The sequence below is a fragment of the Electrophorus electricus genome, chromosome 3 (assembly GCF_013358815.1).
Source record: "Electrophorus electricus isolate fEleEle1 chromosome 3, fEleEle1.pri, whole genome shotgun sequence".
Lineage (NCBI taxonomy): Eukaryota > Metazoa > Chordata > Actinopteri > Gymnotiformes > Gymnotidae > Electrophorus > Electrophorus electricus.
In genome coordinates this window covers 23,294,463-23,321,694 of record NC_049537.1, presented here as the reverse complement: position 1 = coordinate 23,321,694, position 27,232 = coordinate 23,294,463, and the positions used below count along the sequence as shown (strand labels likewise).

Sequence of the window (27,232 nt, the reverse complement as noted above, 5' to 3'; positions counted from 1 at the left end):
TGAATTAATGTCAAGGCTAGTTTTAACTGAGTTTAAGCTTTGAATTAAAATCTAAATCAAGCCAAAAACTGGCATGCAGCTTTGTTACTGTCAACATAACTGACACTATCAACACAAAGTAACCAGTTGGCAATCTGTTCTTCCAAATACAAGTGGAATATGAGCTTCTCTTGACTTAAGCCAAACCTTTCCAGGCAATCCATCATCTTCACCTACACTAAAGTAAAACCCATCCTCTGAAAATGAGATCAAACAGTATGCGGTGTTCTTTATGGAAATAGCTTCTTGGCATTTATTCCTCTAAATTACATTTCTAGAAAGGATTGGCAGATAGACAGTAGTATTTACTATGTCTCTACTAATATCACAGTATAATAATAAATATTTTAAAAACACTGGAATTTTAAGATGGCATGTTTAAAACAATTTTATATATGAAATATGATATGAAATATGAATACTCTATACATCATGATGATAACTGAACATTATGATTATCATCCAAGATGGAAATTCTTTTCATAATGATGACTTTTAATAAAACTGAAAACAGTCCAAAGATTCAAACCTAGTAGCACAAAAAGAAAGCATAATTTTAGGCATTATCAAGTCATTAATTTATACTACTTTTAATTTTATAAATATGTTTCTAAGTTCATAATATATATATGGTAATAAGACCATTAACTAATAATTCAGGATTTATGTTACTTGTATCTTATATTAGAATAAAAAAAAATGACACTAGATAAGATTCAATAGTATAATTTTATTTAAAACTACAAAAGCCAGCATGTTGCAATTAGATCAAAGCACAATATATATTATGTTAAACATTTTGATATGTGATGCATAAATTGTGCAACAACCTTTGATTACTGCAATATACATTAATGGCTTGTTCCAGACAAACAGCAACACATAGTATGTTCTGATACCACATCAACATATATTTATCCCTATAAACATATTTTTCTTACTCTGTACACAATACAGTCAGGAAGGCAAATAATATTTACATCCATGCAATATGATTCCATGTAATTTTGTTCATTATAATACACATTTATTTTTTGAATACACTTAATGGATGAAGGGATATTATAAGAGGATAAGATAGCTGTAAGAGTGTATTCTACAGAATGAAACAGTGTAGATGGTTGTATGCATTATGTACTTGGTGAGTTAGATAAACATTTAAAATCTCAATGATTCACTGTTGAATTGCACTATATAGGAAAGTTACATCACTATCATTACATCACATCTTTGGGTTTTTTAATCTAGTCAAATCCAACAAGAGCAATATAAGGTGTGTGATTTTTTAAAAACTTTTTTAAAAGCATCAACATCCCTTTCATGCAACTATGAATGTTAACTCCAAAGTCAGCATCTTGCAGTAAAATCCATGAGTGTAACAAAAATGCTAACAAATGGCTGTTTTATAAGAACATTACTGAAAGCAACTAAAGGAAATTAAACTAACAAAATAACATACAAACAATTACCTTTTGTAGACAAAATAACAAGTACTAATATGATAGTAATGGTGGCTGTTATGTTCAATATATAATAATAAATAGCACAAATATTGCATTATGAATGAAAAATTGTAATTCACTGTGCTTGTTGCTCTGTAATCTATGCCTAAAATACTTTTATATTTTAGACTTAGTAAATCAAAATTGCTCGTAACTAAAAGTAGTTTGTATTAACAGAAAATGACCGGTAAATGCCCTATAAATAAATTGTAGACTCTCCAACAACCCCCCCCCCACCCCAATTTGGAACAAATAAGTATACAAAGCAAGGTATAACTTCCCTAGCACATGATTTCTTATAATATTGGTTTTTAAGGAATACCAAGGTTTATGTTACTTTATAGTAAGAAACTGTATAATGCATACAATATTTCTCTTTTTCACTGTGTGATTTCAAAAAAATCTTTGATGACCATCTGCTTGTTACAATGCAACACGAAAACTTCTGGAGTTTTAGTTTAAGTAACTCCAATAACCTATACAAAGGCAAACAAATATTGAATTGCAAAAAGAACTCATTTTATACATTTTAAATTTTGATATTGTTGGTTTGGTTTTGTTTCATTACGTAGCCCTAGTTAAATAACAGTCTTTAATTTACGGATATATTTAGTGAGGGCAAGTTACAGCTGAATTAGTCTGTTTCAAATGTACAGTACTACCATTAGAACAAGTAATTGGCCAGAAACTCTCACACTGCTTGATCAGCAATAGCAGTTTGTAATGCTGATTAGCAGCGAATGATACTAACTTAAACATACATCACTAGGTTTCAGTCCTTTCCAGTTGCATAGTTATACAAAAAAGCATGTTCTTGAGCTCCTCTTGAGTGCACAAATAGCATCTGCTTGATCTGGATGTGTGGCCATGTAAAGTGTACTAGAACTTACAAAGCAGTATGGCCCTCTTTTTTTACATGAGGTGAGGTGGGAGGAAATCGCAGAGAAACAGAAAGAAAGGGGCGAGCAGAAGTCTTAAGACGTCAATTGCATTCAACAGAAAGTGCATGCGATTGATTGGTTGTTGGTGTTTACTTGTAGTCCTCCAAGGGAGCTCTGAGGTGTCACAGGACCTGACAGCTTTAGAGTCATCATACTGGCAGCTGTCATCTAGTCCAACTTAAAGGGTCTCTTGGATCCGTGCTTTCTTCATACCTTTCTGATACTGTCACATGTCAGTCATCAACCAGCACTTATTTGTCATTTGGGCTTTTTTAAAGTATTAGTATATTCCACTCAAGCAGAGCCATGGTTACGAGTGTTTTCATAAGTTCTTTCTGTATGTTTCATCCATCTTCTAACCCCTCCAGTCTGTGGGAAAGAAATGGGAGTGATGTGGTGCGACGAAAGTTTATAGTGGTTCAGCGCTGTTATGGGCATTATACTCCAGTGCTGTTGGTCTCTACAACCTGCTGCTTACAGCGAGAGCTCATGGCATACTCTCCTCGGCTGGTTCCGTTCTCTTCTTTTCTGAGTGGTTTCCTGTACAGAAAAAAAAAAAGGTTTAAGACCTCCATCAATTCACCTTCTGACTTCTGGCATGCTTTAGACATCTGTATGTCTGCAGAGCATTCTCTGCCATTTTTGAAGGAGAAATTTTAATAAAAATTAATTCAAATCAAGGGAAATAAACGTATAAGTTTGTAAGGAAGGCTCTGGCTTCCCCCTGATTCTATGTTTACATTTATGGCATTTGACTGACACTTTTATCCAGAGTGACTTACAATTATAAGTATAAGCTGAGCAATTGAAGGTTAAAGATCTTGCCCAGGGGCCCAACCATGGCAACATGAACCAGCAACCTTCCAATTACAAGGCAAGTACCTTAACCACTGAGCTACCACTGTCCACACCTAAAGGGTTAAATGGTTTAAATGGTTATTATAAATTTTTAAATAATTTTTGTTTATAACATTCATAACAAAATACATAACATTATGCATTCAGTATGTTACACACATAAACACATATAACATAGAAGTGGATACATTATACATTATATATTTGTGCTTATTATATATATATATATATATATATATATATATATATATATATATATATATATATATATATATATATATATATAGATATATAGATATATATAGATATATAGATATATAGATATATATAGATATATAGATATATAGATATATATAGATATAGATAATGTAGTCTGAAGGTTGCTGCTTCTTTGTAGCTCCCAGTGAAGGCCAAAACAGAATGTCAATGTGTGAGTGAATAATTTTCCATGAGCTTTATTATCTAACAGCTTGGTGTGTTCCTTACACATTTGATGTATGTCTTGCATCTGGCCAAATGCTTCCAGAACCAATTAGTATGACACACCGTAAAAGGCTGTATAATCAAAAGTCCAAATAGACATATATTATTAATCAAAATGTTGTTCATCACATCAGTGTTCCAAAATAACTAGAAAGCATTGGAGTGCTCCTGACATAAATACCACTTGCTAACAGAGACATGTATGATGAACAATCCTATATGGGGCAGCATGTCACAACTGACATTGAAGAATATCTGAGGAAAGGATGGTGCAAATCACTGCAAATCTTTGTATCTACACAGAGGATAACAAAGGAAATCTCAAGGGAGAGAGATAAAGTAAGACCTAATTTAAAGCATTTTAAGAAATGACACTTGAAATAGCAATTAATCATAATCATAAATGATTAATGGCTAATTTATGTGGCTTAGTGGCTAACTAAGCTTTGCTCCAGTTCCATTCTTCTGTGTTCAGACAAAGGCTAGTGATATGAATTCCTTTTTTAAATATGCATGCATTTGAGAACACATGTCTAAAAACACAAGTAAATGCTACTTCCAGTCTGAATGAGATGTGATTCCTCATTTTGGCAGCAAGACGAGAAGGATGAAAATTGAAATGAAAAAAAGAAAACAACCTGACCTTTCCAAATGCTGCTTCTACTGCACAACAGTCCTCTGAGATCTGTCTGGAGACCAGGGCTAATTTCATAAACTGGACTTTGACTCATTAAAATAAACCTCTTTATTCCAGTTACACATACACAGATGCCAGTAACATGGTAGATGTAACTCACTAGTTAAACCAAAAACATTACGTTTGCCAGTCTTAGTTCAGTATTCATTCTAAATTTGTTTGCAGCAGAGCCAGCAAACCTTTGTGTCTGGGACAACATGGAAGCGCTAATATGTCTAACTTCCAGCAGGCACCCAGGACAAAGTGAATCTACAGATTTATTGCAGGATACTGGGAAATGACCAATGGCAGTAGAAGCTATTGGTAGGATCTGTCATGGTGTCAATGAGAGATAATGACTCTACAAAAGAGTACAGAAGAGTGCGATACCATGGAAACCAAGACCTATGTCAGTGATGCTAACTATGGCATCTAGCTCATATACTCCACTACACACATGTTGTGTCTACACATTCTGACTTGTAATTTTGTGTAAGCATGACTTGAAGGGGAACACCCCCCCCACCCCCCACCAATGTAGTCTTTATCAGTTTCAATAAACTGGGCTTCTTCATACATGTCAACTAAACATTTTACAGAAATAAACCTCACAGAGAGTGACTGAATGTTTAGAAGTGCTAGCTCAGGGTGCCAAAAATTCTCTGTCCCTTGGGCAGGGCTGATGAGGCCATCCTTTTGCTCTGCAGGTGACATCAGTCATTTGGAAACATGGGAGAAGTCCTGGGGCTGCTGGGTTTTCCTTAAACACATCCCCCGCCGGTGTCACCTGATTTACACTTGGAAAAAATTCTGCCTCATTTTATTTCTCAGGGCCAGAGAGGCAGGGTGTGAAAACAAGAAATCTGAAAAATATACCAGAAAGCACCATTTATAATGTGTCCAATTAAGGTAGTTAAAATTGTTGTATAACTCTCCCCACTTAACAGTATAATGTGAATCTATACAGTAGATGGATCAATGACTAAAAAGCACACTATTAATTAATTGCTGATAAAAATATATTTCAGATCAGGGCATGTGGACCAAATGACATATTGTAATGTTTTAGCAGGGACGAGGTGAGAGGCAGAATGCAAATAACGACAATGACTCCACACATGGGGAACCAAACATAGGACTTAAATAATCAAGACAATTAAGCACTAACCAGACATAGGTGAACATAGGAACCAGGAGAACCAAAACAAGGACTGGAAGTAAGGAACAGACAAGGAGTAAAGCAAACTAAACCAAGGAATGGAACAAGGAAGTACAAGAAAACAGACATGACTGGGAAACCAAGGAAACAGGGACGCCAGGAGGGTGACCAATCATGACACATATAAGGACAGATGTCATTTTTTATTTTTTATATACGTTTAACAGTGAAAGTAATGCATTTGTCTTTGTTTCATTCACTCAGATTATATTTCAGTGTCCCATTAATGCCCAGTTCTAAGAAATGTTTGGGCGCGTGTCTCCCTCCTATTTTGGAAACACAATAATAATGTACATTATATAGCTACACTAGTCTCTATAGATCATTTATCCAGTCTATATACCAGACTATTAGGAAAATAAATCTCATATTCAAAAGTCCAGCACACTGGTCGCTGATGTTGCTGTGGTCACTGAGGTCGGAATTTAAACATACTTTAAATGACTATTGTCCACTTGTCCTTACTTTGGTTATAATGAAGCACTTAAAATAATACTGAATCATATTCTCAGTGAGGTATGTCATAAACCTGAAGTATTCTATAATCCCTAACAAACTGTATATAGGAGGGGAGGGGAACTGAGGACCTTTTAATGTACATGCTGAATATAATATTTTGTATCATATTGCTTTCCTAAAATACATGTGACGACCTTACGCCCTGTGATACCCTTATGTGATGGCCTTACGCCCTGTGATACCCTTATGTGATGGCCTTACGCCCTGTGATACCCTTATGTGATGGCCTTACGCCCTGTGATACCCTTATGTGATGGCCTTACGCCCTGTGATACCCTTATGTGATGGCCTTACGCCCTGTGATACCCTTATGTGACGGCCTTACGCCCTGTGATACCCTTATGTGACGGCCTTACGCCCTGTGATACCCTTATGTGACGGCCTTACGCCCTGTGATACCCTTATGTGACGGCCTTACGCCCTGTGATACCCTTATGTGATGGCCTTACGCCCTGTGATACCCTTATGTGATGGCCTTACGCCCTGTGATACCCTTATGTGACGACCTTACGCCCTGTGATACCCTTATGTGATGGCCTTACGCCCTGTGATACCCTTATGTGATGGCCTTACGCCCTGTGATACCCTTATGTGATGGCCTTACGCCCTGTGATACCCTTATGTGATGGCCTTACGTCCATTTTGAGAGCACTACAGAGAAGCACAATTTGAACAGTCTTATTCACTTTATACACTACTTATTACATATGGACTTATATCAATCTTTCAGTCTGAAAATATTCTGTTGTCACAGCAATTGTGGGTTTAATTTATTAGGATGACAGCTGATATAGAAGGCACACTGACAGATTTGTTTTGTAGCACAGGACCAACATCTCTGAATTGAATGCTAAGAAAATGAAGGAAATGGAAATTGATTTTAGATTTGGCTCAGACAAACAAGCAGCTGCAACTGTATTGCAACTGGGGAAGAGTATAAATACCTGACAACTGTCATGGATTATTAATTGAAAACATAAAATATTTATAAAAAGGGATTGCAGTGAGTAAGTGGAGACTATTTAGAGTAGAAAGAGTTATGAAGGAACTGCTGCTCTCAGGTAGTCGGTATAGGATACTGCAGCATAGTTCTGTTTCTGCCTATACCTTTGTCTCATGAACAGTATTTAATTGTACTTTTTGAACAGGTTATCTTGTTATGGGATCTGGAGCTGTGTGTGGTTGTGTTTTATATTACTTTACTTTGATGGTAGTGTATGTTATTGTAATAGTTTTATGTCATTTAGACGTGTTTTATGTGCGGAATATGAAGTGACAATGCAATGATACATTATCATCATCATCATCATCATCATCATCACTAGTACATAACAATTACATGTACACTTGTGAATAACTATGATAGTCTTTTTATTATTCAGTGTTCTATATACCACTGCCTTGGTTGCAGGTTTTTAAATGTTTGTTTGTGAAAACTGCAATTAATTATGTAGGACTGTTAAAAATGGCTTAGGCAGATTCTGAATCATTGGTGTAGACTATAGGTGGCTCCTCAGGACTGGTCTCATGGACCAATACAGTGCTATACAGTGCATAGCAAGAGGCAGGAAAACCAGCAACAGTGATAGCACGGCACCGCTGACAATTCAAATGGGCCAACCAAATTAAGACTATAATGGCAGAATACATAGAAACAATCTATGGGATCACATATTTATAATGTATTTTCATTAACTCACAGATCTGCTGCTTCTCCAGAGTGATGTACAGAGACAGGAGGCCTAACTGTGTTTTTTTTTTGCTAGCCTTGTATAATGCTATGGCTCTTGGGGAGCTGCACGTTTGCTGCATACTGTCATACTATGCTGCACCAGGCTCCATGCACTGATGCCCTGCCAGCTGGACAGTGAGCCAACACTACTCCACCCTGGGGCTCAGCTGCTCCCGCTCTGACTCAACCACCTCGGGGTTCAGCTGCTTCCGCTCTGTCTCCACCAACCCTGGGCTCAGCTGCTCCCGCTCCATTCTTTGGCCCACCCCCTTCCTCCCCTTGACTGTGGCTCTTACCACCTGTTCTCACTGACCTGCAATGGCACTAGAGAGAACCTGGCTTTGAAAAGCTCATCACCAATTTCTGGTTTGTGAATTTTTGGAGGGCAAGACTTTAGAATGATCAGCCGTTAGCAATGCATGGCAGAACTGAGTGCTTAGCATTCTCAGGTCATACAGGAGTGATGAGGATAACTGGAACTAATATAAATTTGTTCAGGTTATTTTTTTAAATGAATTTATTTATTTTTAAAACTACAGCATTTAGCAGAGAGCAACTTACAGTAGTGCTTAGTTGTCTCCACAAAAGACATCCTTATACTAGAATATTAGGCCCGAGTCTCAGGATACCATTAAGCTAGAACTCTGTCAGAAGGAATATACACAAAGAAAGTACATACTTTTCTGTAGCAATGCAAGTAAAAGTGGGTCTTTATTCTATGTTAGAAGACAGATAAATGGATAAATGTGATAAATGGAAGAGACTCTGATAAATCGAAGTAGAAAGAAAAGTAAACCAGGCAGTCTACTTGCAAGTAAACACATACTGCATGAATGTCCTGCAATTAGTGGCCTTCAAAGTGGGAAATTAGCTATTACATAAATAAATATATAGAATAAATTATGATTCTGCTAATGTACTGTTGAAAGAATCCGAAGTCTTCAAAATGTTTTCCAGTTAATCTAATATTTAACCATGTAGTCTGATCTAAATCAATGCTCTCCCAATATAGTTATCTTCCTTGTCTGGGTTACCATTTTGTCCGACTGACTATTCATTGGGCATGAGAGTGAAACCCAGCTCCTGTGGGAACAGCATGCATGGCACAGAGGCCTTCCTCATTGAGAAGGGGCCCAGAATATCAGAGCAGAGCCTAACACAGGCATAGCCTCACCCCCACATGAGCTTCTGAGCCATCAATAATACATACTGTGTAGTACACACATGGCAGGTGGCTACGCAAAACATCACAGGCTGAAATAAATATTTCACACACAGGCTCTTTGGAATGTACAGCAATGAGTGCTCACTCTCCACTAAAACCAGAGAGGAAGTCAGCTGAGATTGGCCTCTTGTTTCCATGTTAGAAGTACGAGGTGTTTCTGGGTTGTCTCAGGGAGTTTTAAATAATGTGACAGAGTGAGAATAGAAAGTGGAGATTTTACTGTTAAGTAACAAATAGGAGCATTGATTAAAAGTGTGCTACTGTGTGTTCTGATTTCTTGTCAGTAGGAAAGTCTAAAGAAGCAAACACAAATATGTGCTCAGCTCCTGTTCTGTGGAAATAAACATGACATTAAATGACACTGTCAAACACCCGAGGTAACAAGAGCAACACAGCAAACAGGGCCAAAAAAGGCTTGTTCTTTAAATGCAGTAACTGAGAGGCACAGTGTGACATCTGTCATGTTCTGTGTTCAATTACTATGTCAACATGCTCTGTTTCTTTGCTGCAGCACCTTGCTGCTGTCTTTTTGACAAATTAGTTGCAGAAGAAGACAGTGGGTAACCAGAAGCTCTGTTCCAGGAGAGTCAACAGCCCACCGAATCCCCCCAATCTACCTCAGACAATGGCAATAGCATGACTAGCATGACAAGCCCACATATGAGGTGCTGCAGGGACATATATAACCCTCTCCTTTCCACTCAAAAACCTTTTTGCTTTGTTATTACTAAAGCATACAGACACCCAATTATAAATGAGAGAGGAAATGACACAGTCTCAAGAAGAAATGATTGCCACAGAGCAAAATGGCCCTGCTGTCATCATAGGTCAGCTCTTTATTCACTGAATAAGTAAATGTTGACAATCAAGAAAATAAAAGTTATATCATTTTGCAGCCAAGTCAGAAATCAAACACACCCCTTTTAGAGAAAAATATGATATTGTAGACCAAAAACATCTGAGCACACTGAAACAGTCAGGACCATTTTAGCAGTGACATCCTCTCTAAAGACACTAAAGCTACAACACAGTACCAAAATAGGCTAAGCCTAATTTGCCTTTCAAATGTAATGTAGTCCACCCAAAAAGTTATTTCAGGCCACAGAGCTCATTGTAACACTGTGTGGCAGAATGTAATAGTACTGCATATTCAGCATATCTTAGGGGGAGGGAAAAAGAGCACTATATTCCACTTACATCACCAACATGCATGCTGTGATAGGCTGGGGTATATCCAAGACAGAAAATATTCAAAAATATGTCAGTAATCCAAAATCCCAGAGTTTGTGAGTTTAGCTATTAGAAAGCCCCTTTAAACTGAATTCTCCACTGTCATCTGCTTTTCTGATAAACCACTCAAGGAAAGAAAAAAGCTTTGGCTTTCCACTCCAGTGCGTTTAATCCCATTAAACTCATTACAATAAATGATGCACACCAGGCTCCAGAGCACAGAAGCCATAAAGCACTGATTGGGGTAATAATCTCAGTCTTTACTGGGACGATGCAGTGACTGTTTCAAGAAGCACTGTTTGCATCGGTCATTTGGCATATGGATAAATGATGAGTTTGCATGTATATAAGAAGAAACACTAGACATGCTTCTCTTCATTTTGGCAGACAGGGTAAAGCTCATTAGCAAGAAAACAGATGCCAGCTGGGTTACCCATTGGGAGTTGATTTTCTTTCACTAAGTTCTCTGGGAAAAAATACAACATATTACATATGAATTCATGCTCTCTATTTCAAATTACTCTAACATGAGGAGGTAATAATGTGCCTGTTTAAAAGCCAAAAGGGGATACTCAACAGATTGCACAAATAAATGATTAATTTCAGCAAGACATGCACATGTAAACATTAGTTTGGATGTCATCTAGTTACCCTGTATCATCTGGACTCTCTCACTTTAGCGTGTCTGAGTATTATCCAAAAAAGCATGACTACAAAACACAAAGTAAAACACTTCATATTTCATTTCTATAACAAAGCACACATTTCAAAACAAATTTTGAGTTCCAGACTCTGGCATATCTCTGTTTTATCCAAACACTTCACCCTTTGCCAAAAGAAATGGTGTGTTGTGTTTCTTCTTCCGCCTGCAACTAAGTCGAATTTGACCACAGAAGTACTGATATGATTGATATTAGTTTAAGTCCGGTAGTTAACACAGTTGACTCCCTTTATTTCTCAGTATAGATGGGAACAGATTATATAGTATATCACTAAAGATTATGTTAAAAACCTTTGTTTTGCAATTAGGCCCACAGTGATTTGCCTGGCCGTCTCCCAAGCAAGCCGATGCTAACTGAGAGCCACAAACTTCACTGCCTTGAGGAAAACAAATCATTTCACAATGAACTCATCAATCTTTCATTTTAATCCAACTGTCATAATAATGGACCCAGGGGCACATGAAAAAAGGCCTAGGAGCCGGTTGTTATTTTGGCTGCTTGCGTGAGTGATCTGGGCTGCCTGGGGCCATTCTGCTGTCTATTGCTGATCTGACAGGGCCTCTCAGCTTCTCCCCTGACGACACGTCTCTGTTACCAGGAGTGGCGCAGGCTGACAGGTCACGCAACGTTACCTTTCCGTCTCACCTCAAAGAGCACCAGGAGTACGATGCACACAAGTGTAACACCACCCTCAAGCAGAAACTGAAACACCAACCCTGTACTCCCTCCAGAACTGAAACCACAACATCAGCATTCTGTTCTCTGTGTAAGAAGATGGAGAGTGAATGCAAATATAGTATTTATTTACAGATAATGACTGGTTTAGGAATCAGCAGTTCAGATTTTATCAGTCTGCAATGGAGTGTGATGAAAAGAATGAATATCTTCATGGCTAGACTGTATTAACTCCAGTAAGAACAACAGACAGTGTGACCTGTTAACCTCACACAGAGGTAAAAGCTGAAGGAACAGAGTCCTTCAGGCATCTAGTCTTCAATATCATTTTCAGTCTGTTAACTAAAGGACACTTGTAAGTTAACATCTAGCTAGACTAAAATGTGCCTTTGAATCCCTGCACACCTGGATATCCTAACTTGGATCAAGTTAGCTTATATTTATTTGAGACTTTATTTTCCAAATGTTCTGGTTAGCAAAACTAAAGACATTCACTGTTTTTGTGACTTTCACTTTTTTTCATCTTGCAAATTGTACATATTTGATATGCTCTCAGACAAATTTCGGATTATAATGGCCTAATTTGTTCTGATAAGATGATGCAACGTGAAAGCTTGTCAAATTTCAATGTGTAATCAATTGTGATTTGTAGAGCAAACTTTGAAAACATAAGTGAAACTCATTAATGTAATTAATGTTCCATGTGATTTCAAATTGTTGGTTGCCCACTACATGCACAATTGTCCAGTGTTAATCAAATCTAGAGCAAAGCTGAGTTTGTTTGTTTTTGACACTTCAGGTAACAGGAAGTGACAGAAGAAAGAACTACCTTTACTATACAGGGAATTACAGCAAATTGACCAAGCAATATTTAACATAACACAATATTGTAAAATACTAATATGTAGTGTGTGTGTGTCAACCAGAAAATTAGATACCTAGTGTGTGTGAATTGTATTTACGCAAAGCTGATCACTTTTTTATTACCTGCCTGAGAAATGTTTATAAAAAATCAACATAGGCTTACCAGCACTGGGTGACAATTGAAATAATCCAAGTTCTGTGAGGATGTTTATATACTTAAAGCTCTAACCAGGTAATCCATTAGATCAGGATACATTTTTACAGTTGCTTTTTAAAAAAATCACATGTTGAAAGTAATGAGGTTAAGTAAGCCTTACCTCTTAATAGCCTTGTAGCAGATGATCCCGGTCAGGAGAAGGAAGGCTACTGATGCACAGCTTACTATGCCCAGTACCAAGAGCTCAGCCTCCCTTCCCCACGGCTTCATAGGGGGCACAGTAGATGGAGCCACTAAAGGAGAGAGAGAGAAAAAGTAAGGCCAAAATGGGAAGTAGGAGCAACCGAACTTGCTCATACATGCCATGTTATCTCTCTCACCTGTAAAACTTGGTCAGCCTGCAGGGTAGTGCACCCACTCCATTAATCATCAGCAATGTGAGAGGTGCTTCACCTGGCTCATTACACCACCACCTCACCCAGAGATGTATTAATGCTTCGTGCTCTTCCACCATACCTCCTGTGCCACTTTAAAGTTTGGATGAGTTTGTCCCTGCTTGGGTAGTGGTAGTGCTACCGTACAGCTATTGACTATGGATTTTAATGGCACTTCTAAAACTGTATGGGAGAAGGCAAATGAAATGCCCTCGTGGCCCTCCTCCCCACCTCCCCCCTCTCTTTCTCAGTGCTGAAATCTAGATTCTGCATTTTCTACACCTCATCAGCATTCACCACACAGATATGCAGTAGTCCATTAAAGCCAGAAGAATGCTACCTGGGACTGACAGGATTTGTTATCTACTCACTGAAAGCACTAACAAAAGGGTAATTTCATACAAAACGCTTCCACAAAGCCTTAGTCTCTATATTGCGGAGCTGTTATTGCTGTATTTTAGCTCTGCCTTAGTTGTCATTTCATAAAGAACTAGCAACTGAGTCATAAACTGCTGCATATTGTCAATAATGTTGCTAAAACTCTGTCAATGTAAGCAAATCTTTGCTTTCAATGCCGATCACTGCGTTCAAATATCTGATGTACAACTGCTTTCAACCATTGCAATTCCAACACAAGTGCTCCACCCAAAAGCAGGTCGGGCCTCATCTGAGGACCTGCATTAAAATATGCACAACTGACACAAATTAAACACCATTTCAGCAGAATTCCTGAGACATTCACCCATGCACAATCCAGAAGAGTAAACCCGCTCCCATGCATAGCCAATTCATACATCGAGCTCTGCTCTTTGTCATCCTGATTGATATTTGCAAATCTCACTGATTGAATGAACAGAAACACATGCATGAAGAAATTACCAGCGTGTGACTCTCATATTGGTCAAAGGCTTTGCCTCAGCATATTTAGTGAATAAGAAGATAAAGAAGAAAACAATAAATAGAAAGTCTTCAGATGGTGCAGCAAGTTGCTGAATCCATGAGACAACCTCAGAGACAAAGGTTTCATAGTTCCACACAGTCCTTTAGTTTGTGAACATGTCGTTGTGTAAATGTTGGATCTGAGGAGAGGAGCAGTGTGGCATTGGCAGGCTGGACCATGTAGCCATCTGTCACCTTCCTAACCTGTCTTCCTCCTCTATTCCTAATCTGTGTTCCTCCTCTCTTCCTAACAAAACAGAACTCCTCTGCCTGGATGTGCCCTCCTCAGGTGTGTGTATCATCCCAGGTCAATGGCCCAGAGAGAGGAGTGAATTGGATGGCATTGTGTGGAGAGTACAACAGTGGCCTAGGAGACGTGGGATGACGTCACACGACCCCACAACCTAAGTGGGGGCCATTGTGCCTGCTGCCACCACCAAAGACAAACACACCGCATGGCCCACTGGAGAAGTGTCTAGCTCAAGTGACCTCAGTAATTGGGTCCTCTTGCACCTCCAGGGAAGGGAAAGTGTGTGTGAGAAAGCTATAGAGGGAGTTATAGCTTTGTTTGATCATCTCTCCACTGATGAATGATAGAAATGCAGAGTCAGCCATTATAGGACAGATTCTGTGCTTTTTAAGCATAAGCCTATACAGTGACAGACTCAGATAGTGACAATTCTCCTTTAGATGCCTTTTTGAAAAGATGGCAGGATCCCTGTATGTTAGAGGAGGTCTCCCCCTGGCATGATGATGGCGTGGACAACTGGCTACAATAAAAACCCAGAGTAGATCTCTCTAAAAAGAGCATAAAAATGGTTAAGAAATGTATTCATGTATTTTTGGTTGTTAAGGAAATAATTGGGACAAGACAAATTACTCTAAAAGCCTTGGAGGGTAACTTAGAATAGTCTTTGGTCAGAACAGCAACCTTGATCCCCACAATCTGTCCATCTCTGACTCCTCAGGTATTATAAAATATTGTAAAAATGTTTAAAATCTTAACCTTGAGACGAGTAAAACAATAAAGATCCTTTTTGTGTTTAGATAAACACACTTTAGATATATTTTAGGGGGTTCTTAAATGATGACTTCCTTGCATGGCAAATCATCCAGCCATCAAAATGAATACGTTGTAAAATGACAGTACCCCACAGATGAAAACAATGTTTTAGTTTAAAAAATACCTTTACAACACGTGACCTTATGTAGAAAGTGTGCATACTACACAGGGAGGGAAATCTGAATTAAAGTGATTAAGGAGAAGCAGGCATATACCACAATGGCAACAGGAGAGCCAGGCCTATTAGATTAGGCTATTTTTATACCTGCTCTCCAGTTTAATGGCATTATATAGCTCTGGATTGCATAGCCAAAACTAATTTCAGAATGAGAAGGCTGACAGATCGCCAGGTATAACAAAACAAACAGTGGACGTGCTCTGAGACAACTTCTCTTAATGAAAGACTCTCTAAGAGGATGCATTACTATTGAAGTCATTTGAAACTTCTTGACAAATGTTTACTCTGGGGTGGTGCAAATGCTATATGCTATTGAGTGATGTTGTTTTGCATTCTGTTGATTGATTAGAGCTCTTAGGCAAGGTCACAGTTCTACAGTTAACCAATAGCCAAATTAGGGCATCTCCTTAGTATAAATAAATGATTAACTACATTTTCATTTATTAGAATTAATTTAGAACATATTCATTTAACACTAATAAATGTTTTATGTGGATTAGTTTCGTTAAAATATGGATAAAATATGTACACCATAAGGGTAAAGAATCCACATCAAATACAAACACAAACAACAAAACAAACAAAAACATTTGAAATACAGAGCTCCATCCCACAACTACATTGAATTTACTAAAATAAGATTTCAATCATTTTTATCTGTTATTTGGTGTTCAATATTATATGTGATTGTGGTTGTACAAATTCAAGATATGGGAGAGCAGACAGTCACTGTAATGTGCAAATAATCCACAGACAACACATTTGAAATGCATTACCTGCAGCAATGTTTAAGAGGGATTGAAATAAGAAGATTAGCACTGGGCTATGAACAAGCATGTAAAATGAAAACACTACAAGAACATAATGAAGAAATGAGGCAAACAGAAACCAGCACTCCACAGTGCGCAACTCTCTCCTGTAGATTTGAGGTACTGAGCCAAGGAACATTAAAGTGACAGCAGTCACTCACTCAATACTTCTCCCACCACCCTCCTTCTCTGCTGGGAACATCAGCTAGTATCTATGACTGTCAGCACTGGATCACAAGCCCTATCTGACAGGGTCTGTACTCTGCCTTTCCATAGAAGGAGGAGTTGTGCATGCATGTGAACGGAGTCCTTGTGGGCTCCCATCCCTGTGGGTGGCTCATCCACCCTCACGGCAGCGTGCAGCAGAGCAAAGAGCAACACAGAGGCTGCAGGCTCGACAGCCCTCCCCTGCCTACCACTGTTAGTCATACTGAAGCAGAACATCACTCTGCCGTGCCAGAGTGAAGAGTGTGTAAATGGAAAGAGTGTGGTGCAACAAAGATTATACAAAAGTGGTGGAGGTGTTTAAAGTGGTTGTGGTAGAGCATGATCGATGAAGATGACTCTACAGTGTCCCTGGCGCATTTCCTAGAGAATCCAGTCCACTAAGTAATAAGTAAAAAATAATAAATAATTAGTAATAAGTAAAAAAAATCATTCAGGAAAATAGTATTACCTGATGCCAATACAGATGGAATGTTATAAGGTAAAGGGTCATATTGGTCCATGAGCTGGGAAAATGTTCAAATGACACTGAAAGAACCTCCAACTAATGGGCCTGTTTATTTACTACTTTGCTAATAATACCATACATACATAGTAGTGATTCATAAATGCTAAAGTCAGTGTGAAATTGTGCTTTAACTCTGCAATTTTACAAATGAGGGCAATTTTACAAGTAATGTGGCAAATCATGTTACTAACAACCAGCTATGAACACACAGCTGTAAAACAAAAAAACAAAAGTACGTACAAATAGCAACAGGATGCACCAGATGAACACATTACTATGCAAAAGGGATAGAAAAATAAAGAATCTGTGTCCCAACTGCAAAAGGGGAAGTTTAAAGAGTTTTGTTATTTTTGTTGATAAACCTTTTTGTGGGGAAAACTTCAATTGCAGTCTCTACCCAGTTTCACACTACATTAATGATGTCATCTTCAATGTTAAGATGAATGCTTAGAAGGATATTTCCCTCCTGACCTGCTACAGAGAACATGAGCAGTCAGTTAAGCCAAATTCTCAGAGAGCCAATGTCCAGTGTTGGAAGACAAACAGTGTTCCCCCTAATGCAAACAATTCTGGGCTTAGAAGATGAGAAGATCTACTGCTTGCTACTGAAGCACTTTTTGATGCTAATCCATTCACATCTTATCTTTTTTCATAATTAATGAGGATACTTTTATTCTTTTAAAGTAAAGAATGAGGATACTTTAATACTTTAATTCAAGTATGCAGAAATTAACTCCATGAAATATTGGCAGTGACATTTATTTCTGTCATCATTTATATTTGGATTAGAGTCTTCTAAAAGTCAGTGCAGCTATCATTTTACCATTAACTTTATGATTTTAACTTTTCAGAAAAAGAGGCTCCTGTCCATGCAGGCTTACTATTGAATTAGATTTTTAAACAACAATAGACAATAGCATTATACCTAGGCAACATTCAAACTAAGTGCAAAGCAATGCATCATAAGAAATATAACAAGCCTCAGCAGTCTATAACTCATCCTGAACCTGAAGGCTTTAAATAGCAGCATAAAAGCAGAAACTTTACAAGCCTTCCTCTTCTGCCAGGAACACTGGGTCTGTTTGTGGTTTTGGACTTACACTCTATCAGCTCAACCTACTTCTGACTACCTTCAGCAATTGCATGGCTCTCAGCCAATAACTGCCAATCTGTTAATGCTCCTCTATTACTAATGTCCTCTCAGATAAGCCCAACTGGAGCATGGGGGATTGATCCGTGACCTGTCAGCACATAAGCGGGACAATAAATTGACAGAGGGAAGGTGAGTGTGTCTAGAGTATTTATGGCGGGGTTAGAGACCACCTGATCCATGAAAACCCCTTCACTATGCCAATCCAGAACTGAGTGAGCGTTAGGAATGGCAAACTGAATACCTGCTCTACATCTAAAGGTTTGGTCAGTTTTTGTGATGACAAATAATTAAATTCTCAGTTTGGTCCTATAATTATCAATAAGGAATTGGTCCCAGTTGAGTAATATTGCTGAAAGGCAAAATTACTCTAGGAAATATGAAGCATGATGAGTGTTGAGTGACCACTGAAATAAGGGATGGCAAGCTTCAACTTGTTTTACTAAAACAAGAAGCGCTCCGGTACATAATTGACATGAGTATTCAAAGTATGCTAAAGAAGGTACAATCACCTATAGTCAGAGCTGTAACTTGCAATGTAGAGCTCTGTAAAAGCCAAAGCCACACACTGTGTTCATCTGAGCTGAAGGTTACTATCTGACATGTCACATATTTATGCACGTCACCACAGCCCAATTAGACCCACACCTCAAACAGTAGTTGTCTGTGTCAAGGCATCAACCAGCTAGTTGCAATACTGCTGCAGTGCTGTGAAAGTAGTGATTTAGTTACATTCTACACATGGCCTGAGTAATTATTACAATAAAACAGAGATCAAATAATAAAGAAAGCTAAAAGTGTTCATGATGATATTTAATTATCCTGGAGAACCATAGAATAAACAATGTTCTGTAAAAATAATTTTAATACTCCTGGGCATACTGCACAGACTGTGGTCTCAGCACTATGCTGCTTCAATTGACTGCTTTGTGTAGAACTGAGCAATTTTTGCTCTGACTTATAATGGTCAAGTTCTCAGTCAAAATCCACTCTTGATGTGTTCAATTAGTTTACATATAATTACATTACAGCACACCCTCAGACAGCAATATCCATTTCGTCTGACGCTTCTTCAGTCATTCAACATACAGTAATGGGAAAGCATTCAGTGAGGCATGTTTTTTCAAGCATCCATCATGACATACACAGAATATAAAATTTAATATAATATAAAATCTAAAATTAAAGTTAAAAAATGATTTTCTAAATATATTAATACTATGGAGTACAATTACAACACTGTCTAATATTACCACAGATATGTCCACTTTTATTCCGGGTGTATGTTCCCAAGCACATATAGAACAAAGTCTCTCTTTTGCGCTGTTTTTCAAAGCTCAGGGAATGGCGAACCAGTCTCTAGTCCAACTAAAATATGTTACCATCTATAGGTTTTTATACAATATTATAATATGAATTACCACAAAGGGCTATGCACCATAAAAGGGGAAAAAAAGAAGAAGACAAATATGTCAACATAGAAAGACACCTCTGTTGTCAGCTAGGGTGAGAAATGTAGGCCAAACTTATTTCTGTCATGATTAGTCCCTCCCAGCTTCCATGTTCCGTTTCATAGTTTCATTTTCTCCGCCCCTTGTTTGATTTTCAACACCTGTCTGTCGTTTAGTTGATGCATTTAAACCCTGCCTTGTTGCCTTGGTTTTTGCTGTTCATTGTGTTTGCATCTAGATTCTTTGATTGTGTTTGATGCAGTGTTTATTTGTATGTATGTAAGTTTGTACTCCATGCCTTTGTGTTTCTTAGCCTCTGAGTATTTCCTAGCCTTAGTTATAACCTGCTTACCCAATTTGCCCTTTGTGAGTTTTTGCTTGTTTGTAATTTATCCCCATACTGTCCATGTTGGCTCTTTGTCCCTGGACTACCCTAACGACTTCGTTACAATTTCACACCCTTGACTATAAACAGTTTGCCACTTATGTTGTTATATAATACAGTACTTCTTAAAAACAGATTGTTTTCATGCACCATTACTTCCCCATACTGTCAGACAATTTTACTTCAGCTACAGCAGTTTTCCATAACTCAGGCAATAGCTACCCCACATGAATAATAGAATAATTAAAAAATAAGACATGGTTATATTGATGTACAATTAACCACAACTTCAACAAAGATAACATCTGAAAGGCTTATGTGTATGCGATAAATTTACTTTTGGATCAAACAGTAAAATCACCTGTCTGCCTGTGAGACAACAAAAGATATGTTTCACTTTGTCAACACATCATGATGTGTTTTTGCACTGGCCATGAGTAATTACTTCCCACAATGCAAGAACCTTTAATTAATGTTGACATGCTAAGAATTAGCATAAACAGGCTGGAACACTTGCAATACAGAATAGGCTTCTGGATTTAGGAGAGGGGGGCGGATGTGTTTGACTGACAGGAGGGGGAGTCAAGCGGGCAGGCCCCTCAGGGAGAGAGGCTGACAGAGCTAGTGAAGCACTAGTCATATTAAAACTCAGTGTGCCATCCTGTTGTGTATACATGCTACATATATATTTTATCATTCAGTCAAGATATGAAGGATGAAATAGATAAAGATTTGGTTACATAAGCAACATAAAATAAAATCCATAATGATGGATTGTTTCTAATTTCAATTCAGTGTAATGAATAGCATGACATGAACGTTATAGGAAAACTTTACTGATCAGACACATAAAACAAATCTTTGATTTAAACACATGGCCTTAATCTTATCAAATACTTAATTAATGAATCTAATTAATTTATCCAGTTATCCTTTGTCTATGTCAAATTGGAATTGAATGCTCAATTTATAGTTAAATTACAGAAAGAGAGCCTTCACCAGCATTTTAGCACCTCCAGTCACAGTGATTTTCCATAATCCAAGTTAAGGTGAGCTATCCTCAGCCACACACAGAGCACCTATGTTGAGTTATCTGACCTGGCTGTGTGTGCAGTCTGCCACACATGCCCTTTTTTGGGCTTACAGGAACAGGTTCTTCCCCAAAATCTTGGAAGCAGTTCTGCGTAATCTACTTTCTCATCAACATCCATGGCCACTGTGCTAAAAATAGGCACACTAATCTTGTAGTAAAACATGCAAGCACTTTGGTGATGTTTAAGGATAAATCAGCACCATGCAAATGTTTAGATGTGGTTATTGAAAAAGTGGAAATGGTAGATCATGATATCTTAGTGCTGTTTTCCTTCCTGGACAAGATGGCTTGGGACAAATATTGAGAAGTTGTGGTTTCCTTTGCATTCCATGTGAATTCACCACTACTTTCCACTGGTGTGCCTTGGGGGGGGGCAAAGTCCCTCCACAGGAAGATCACACACATGACAGTTCTCTCTGCGCATCTGTCTGCACCACAGTTCACACTAGATGTCAAACTATACTTCAGCATGAATCATACTTTTCTAGAGCAGCGGTGCTCTTTAATGCAGTGTCATCTTCTCAGTGGTTAAACACCTTTCCTGCTCCAGAGTATGTTCCCCCCACTGCGTATTTCTTGGTTTAAATCTTTTATTGCCTTACCCCTCAGTAATAACAGGTGCACGAGGCCTCATTAACCATACATCCTTCCTGAATTACGTTGAGGCAGTAATTCTAAAACCAATTTGTCACTAAAGGCAAGGCATGCAGTCTACTTTAACTGGATACTTATCAAAATGCTTAAAACTAACACCAAATAAAAGACCTAACACCAAATACCTCTAAAGACCTGACACCAAATAAAAGATCCAATATCAACTGCTAATCAAAGTTAATAAGATATCAATAATGTATTTAGCCCTGGCTTGTTAAGAAAAACAAAAGTAAAGGGAGGAGGGCAGGTTGGCCTGAGCTCTTGGCTGGCTCTTATAAATCCTAAAGACCTTCTCGTTTGAGGTTGTATTTGTTTCTTTCCATTAATTGCTCATGTTTAGTGAAGGCCTGAAACTGTCTGAGGGCAGATTGATTACACCCCTTTTCCATGCCCTGGCTATATTGATCCTGGGTCTGACAGGGACCACTGATGACTTAAAATATCCACTTCCTGTAATAAACTGATTGGGGCATTGTGGGCTTCATCACTCAGAAGAAGGAAGGTAAAGGAAACTGTTATGGCAGGAATAGGCTGCCAGACCAGCTTGTGATCACCATTCAGCCCAACAGCATGCAATAAATGAACGCTAGAATAAATGAATGCCATGAATAAATCAATACTATAATCAACCCTAAAGTTGATTGCTGTTTCATGGACACATTTCAGGTTCTTTTCTTTATAGAATGAGGGTTTGAAAGTAACCAACTGAGATATTTGGGGAAAATATTATTTTTTGGGTTTCTGAAGGTGGTGCAGACAATGTTTTTGTGTTTCTCACGATGGATAGTGGCTGAAGGAACTGAAGATGTTCCAAACATTCGTATTTCATCATGTATTGCAAATCTGAATTAGTCCATATAGATAGTACATATAGACAGAACATATAGACAGAACAGACAGACAGTACAGAAAAACATACCAAATAACATGCTTCATATAACTAAAACTGTCCTCCCAACACACACATACACACACACACACACACACACACACACACGCACACACACACACACACACGCACGTACTTGTTTTTTATACCATTTCATTTTCATATAATTTTACCTTGTCAGGACCTGATAAGATAGATAGCCCCTAAATTCCCCTGATTTCCCTGGTTAGTAACTTTTTTGCCAAAAACACAGACCACCGCATATACAAACACCCCACACTATGACTATGCGTACAAAATGCTTACTACTTTAAAGTTATCAGACAATGAAAGGTATTTAGATATTAGGATATTCTGCTCGTCATACTTTAACCTGAACCTAAAACCCAGCGCTGCAAGTTGAACTGCTTAGGAGTTCTCTTTTCATTTCCTAAAAATGCAACCACAGAATGCAGCAGATATATTTCTTGTGGACTTTGTCACTTTAGCACAAAGCTAAACTTTACTTCCACCGAAAGCATACACTCGGGTCCTGGTGGACACAAACATTATGATAGTCAATGTTATACTTTTTCCTGTGCATACAGCACTGCCTCAATGCACAGAAAAGCTTTTAGTATTACTAAAAGATTAGTGTTATTGCTACTCTTGCTGTCTGCCTTCTATAGACAGCAAATAAGGCCCTAATCGAAAAATGATCAGACTGGTGAAAATGGCCCTATCCAGAGTCCCAGGGTGCTCTTATCCAACATGTGATTATGACTAAAGCTCTGGTTATCTTCAAGGACACCCATTTCTTCTTGTCAAGCTTTCAAGTGCCTTTTTTGAACAATAGCAGAGGGAGACAGTAATAGTTCCAGGAGCAAATTAAAGTCACACAAAATGCCTTCCGCTTTTGTTCTAATTTTAACTGGCATTATAATAATTGGACTGTGTATGTGTTTGCTTCAGCACATACAGGTTGGAGGTTGAGAGTCTTACCAGTGGGAGAGAGGAGTCTGGGCGGTAGTGGTGGAGGGGGTGGTGGTGGTAGTGGTGGGTAGGGTCTGCACTGGCATGGCAGCTGGCAGAAGCCTTCCACTGGCACTGCCAGGGTCCGGGAGCATGACTTCTGGAGCTCTCCCTGGGCATGCTAAAGATGAGAGTACTGCGTCATCATTTGCACACCCTCCTGTTACAACATTGTTACATATGCCAACATTCCCATTGGCAGTTTAATCAGTTATTCCTCTACATAGCAAAGGCATCAACCACAACTTTTCTGATGTGCTGACTTTCAGTAAAATAGCAAATTCTGAATTGAAGCATAATAAAGTATAATTTCAAAATAATTCAAAATAATTTAAAAGGATATTATTTTTGTGTCAGTATTAATGATCAATGTATTTGGTCATTAATTATTAACATTTATCCTCTAAACATGTGTCTGTTTTAAATAACCTAAAGAATTTCATACAGACACTAAAGGAAAAGCTATTTGTATTGCACACTGAACTATATAAATGAAAATACATTAGGAGTAACGATGAAATTGAGGAGGTCCCTATAATAGTGTTTCTGTAAATATAACAAAAATACAGAACACCTTATAAAGCCTGATCTTTCCACACACCAGCTCACTGGAACTCCCTCCCACTAGGGGAATGAAGGGTGTGTAGAGGTTAAGGTCTTTCCAAGAGGGCTCCCACCCACACCTCAGCCCCCTAGTCCATAAAACTGTGGGAGTAATGAGCGAAGCCTGACACACACACACACACTCTCTCTCTCTCTCTCTCTCTCTCTCTCTCTCTCTCTCTCTCTCTCTCTCTCTCTCTCTCTCTCTCTCTCAGGAAGCCCCTTTGCTATCATACGTTTAGCTTTGTTGCCACAGGCGACAACAGATGAGGACACAGTCTAGTCTCTGCACATCAAACCCCCTATTGATGGGGTCTGACATATGATAGTGTGATAGGATTTGCTTTTAGAACTCTATCCAGAAGTTACTTTAGACTTTTTAAACAAGTTAGTACTATCATTTCTAATTCTTAAAACAGACATATTTTTCAGTCTATTAAATGATCCCTGTGCTAAAAACTCAATTCACTCAAAACTCAATGTTATATCGTAAGACAGGTGCTCTAATAGTCAACTGAAACAATATGAATACAGTTAGCGTTGCAAAATGGACTTGAAGAATTCATCCCTAAATGCTCCAGATATTTAAGTAGGCGTTTCTTCTTTCCCCATTACAATACAATTATGATCCGAACACAGTTACACAGCAACGCAACTAGTTTCATTCTCCAAATGCCGTGTAAGAATTTCGGCAAACGCATGCTTACATGCACATTTCTGACGAATTATCACCAATGGTACTTTTGGGTTAGTCCCATAAACCTACCTGTAATAATGGGAGAAATACCAAGAAAAAGCAGAGATTAATCAAAAAAGGCAAAAACCTCAAAATGAGCGATAATAAATTTCGGATAAACATTCCTCCTGTCTCTTCACAGCCCACCTAGCGAGCACACTGGTCTGAGAAGCATAAAACTCTTTTATTTATTTTATTTGCAAGAATTTAATCCAGTCTTCCAAGCTTAGCAATGAGTTTCTTTCCGAGCTTCTCGTAATAATGTCTCCTAACCATTCTTGCCCAATTAAATCATTAGTTGATGGCATGAAGAGTTTGAGAGAATATGGGATCAGAAGAGCTCCGAGCTCCGTATACACTCGTTAAAGTTGGTGATCCTCGGCGTTATTATGCGGCGCGTGCTGTATCCAGAAAGGAGTTGGATGGCAAAGTTCCCCAGTACACGGGATTTAGTCGCGCTTGTGTTCGAGTCATTGCTCGATTAGAATAAATCGCTTGTCCTGCATATGAATAAATGACATCAGTGACACGACATAAAAGTTATCGATACTCTCATCGCTGTGCACTGATATAGGCTACGCACGTATAGACTTCAGAGAAGACACATTTACGATTACTTTTAAATACGGGAGCGCGAGTGACATCCTAAACTGTACTCTCAATGTTTAGCCTCTTCGTTACTTCTGGAACACTGCCTGCGTAGAAGACGTCCGGTGACAGACATTTGCCAAATAGTGTTGTCCTACGATATTATCATCACTGTTACCGTCGATATCTCACAATTTATCTCACTTCCGGAAAAGATATTTTCGGAGACGCCCGAGGAAAACGTCGCACGGCGCGTGTGTACTACAACTGTTCAGCGAAGATTTCCAGAGCTGCTGTTTGGGTACGCTACAGCGTTCGTTCGGGGTCGCGAGCATTCAGGGAGTTGGATGTGTATAGTTCATCTAAATGGGAGAGAAGGTGTGTGTGTGTGTGTGTGTGTGTGTGTATGTGTGTGTGTGTGTGCGTGTGCGTGCGTGTGTGTGTGTGTGTGTGTGTTGGGCACTCTAGCTGATTACTTTGCATTCTGCACACCTATCAGTGTTTATTAGGTAATGTGATGAGAGATGTGTTTTGAAAGAAGCAGTTCTTGTTTCTTGCCATTCGTCACAATTCAGTTTTGTTACCAATTGCAAGCTTCTTAAGTTTACTTAAATTAAAAAAAATCTAAAGCAGTATTTTATTTTAAAATAGATGAGCACCTCTTAAAGTACATCTACAAGGATGATGATAAGTCGAAAGTTGGAGGTTTAATCAAAGGCCTTAGTTTGTATTAGCAGCAGCCCTTACAGGTTCCAGTGAAGAGTGGTATTACATCTGCCCCTTTCTTGTTGCACCAGAAGGTGTTAATGTGATTTATGTAGCTTCTTTTATCCCCAACAAGATACTGGGCATGTCTGGCTATTTGAGTCAAGTCATTCAAGGAAAGAAAGCCATGTGTTGTCCTTCACATCTTGTCTACCTAAAAGCTGAGCAAGTTTTGGCTATTAATGAAACTACCTCAGTTCCCCCAATGGTGCATACATGGAAATCAATATAACACCATGGGATTTATATTGCTGATGTCCATATGACTGGTAGGGAACAAGTGGAATATATAGCATGGTGGTAAATACTGCTGTTGTAATTTTTTTCCACGCAGTATAACAATTCTGATGTTTTCTTGCCAGGCTGAGAATTATGGTGACAGCTCAGATTTTATTGTGTTGCACAGAATCCACTGCTTAATTTAATTAGACAGAAGTGCTCTCTGATGTGATAATCTTGAATGAGGTTGTTCCATTAGATTACCATAGCTATAAATTTTCTCCCAAATAAATCGAATCCTAATTTATAGACCTTGTTTTATGTATTAAGGCTATATTTGCTGACACTTGGCTATGTCTCTGGTATTTGGTGGTTCTCCTCAACTGCAGTGATTACTTACAGATAGGGAGAAATTAATTTTCTTTCAGGATTAACAATGCAATTATTGAGCCTTAGGCTGAAATTTGATTCTTAGCTCAAAGCACCAATCACTGAAAGTGCTATTAAACCGATGGAGAAATGTGTTTGTAATAAGTTTTCACTGAATCTGATTTTACAGTGTTGGATGTTTTGTGAAATGTACAGCAAAGTCTACAAATCGCTGGATAGTGAAAATTTGTTTATTGTTTTGTTTCTACATTGAATTTGAGATGAAAGAATGACTATGATGTTAATGTGCATACATTAATG

At 38.3% G+C, this 27,232-nt stretch overlaps 1 protein-coding gene across 2 annotated transcripts; it reads right to left on the bottom strand.

The window, feature by feature from the left end:
- Nucleotides 1-786: 786 nt before the first annotated feature.
- prima1 (proline rich membrane anchor 1) lies at nt 787-25,848 on the bottom strand. Of its 2 annotated transcripts, XM_035523991.1 has the most exons (5): nt 25,001-25,848; nt 23,602-23,752; nt 13,003-13,135; nt 2,961-3,022; nt 787-2,851 (listed from the first exon to the last, which is right to left on the bottom strand). In XM_035523991.1, the coding sequence occupies exons 1-5, from the start codon at nt 25,091-25,093 to the stop codon at nt 2,838-2,840; spliced, it is 453 nt and encodes a 150-aa protein (XP_035379884.1). In that variant the 5' UTR covers nt 25,094-25,848; the 3' UTR covers nt 787-2,837. The 2 variants fall into 2 exon arrangements, with proteins under 2 accessions (XP_035379884.1, XP_026854718.1); XM_026998917.2 differs by having other exon boundaries at nt 787-3,022.
- Between the last annotated feature and the right edge of the window lie 1,384 nt (nt 25,849-27,232).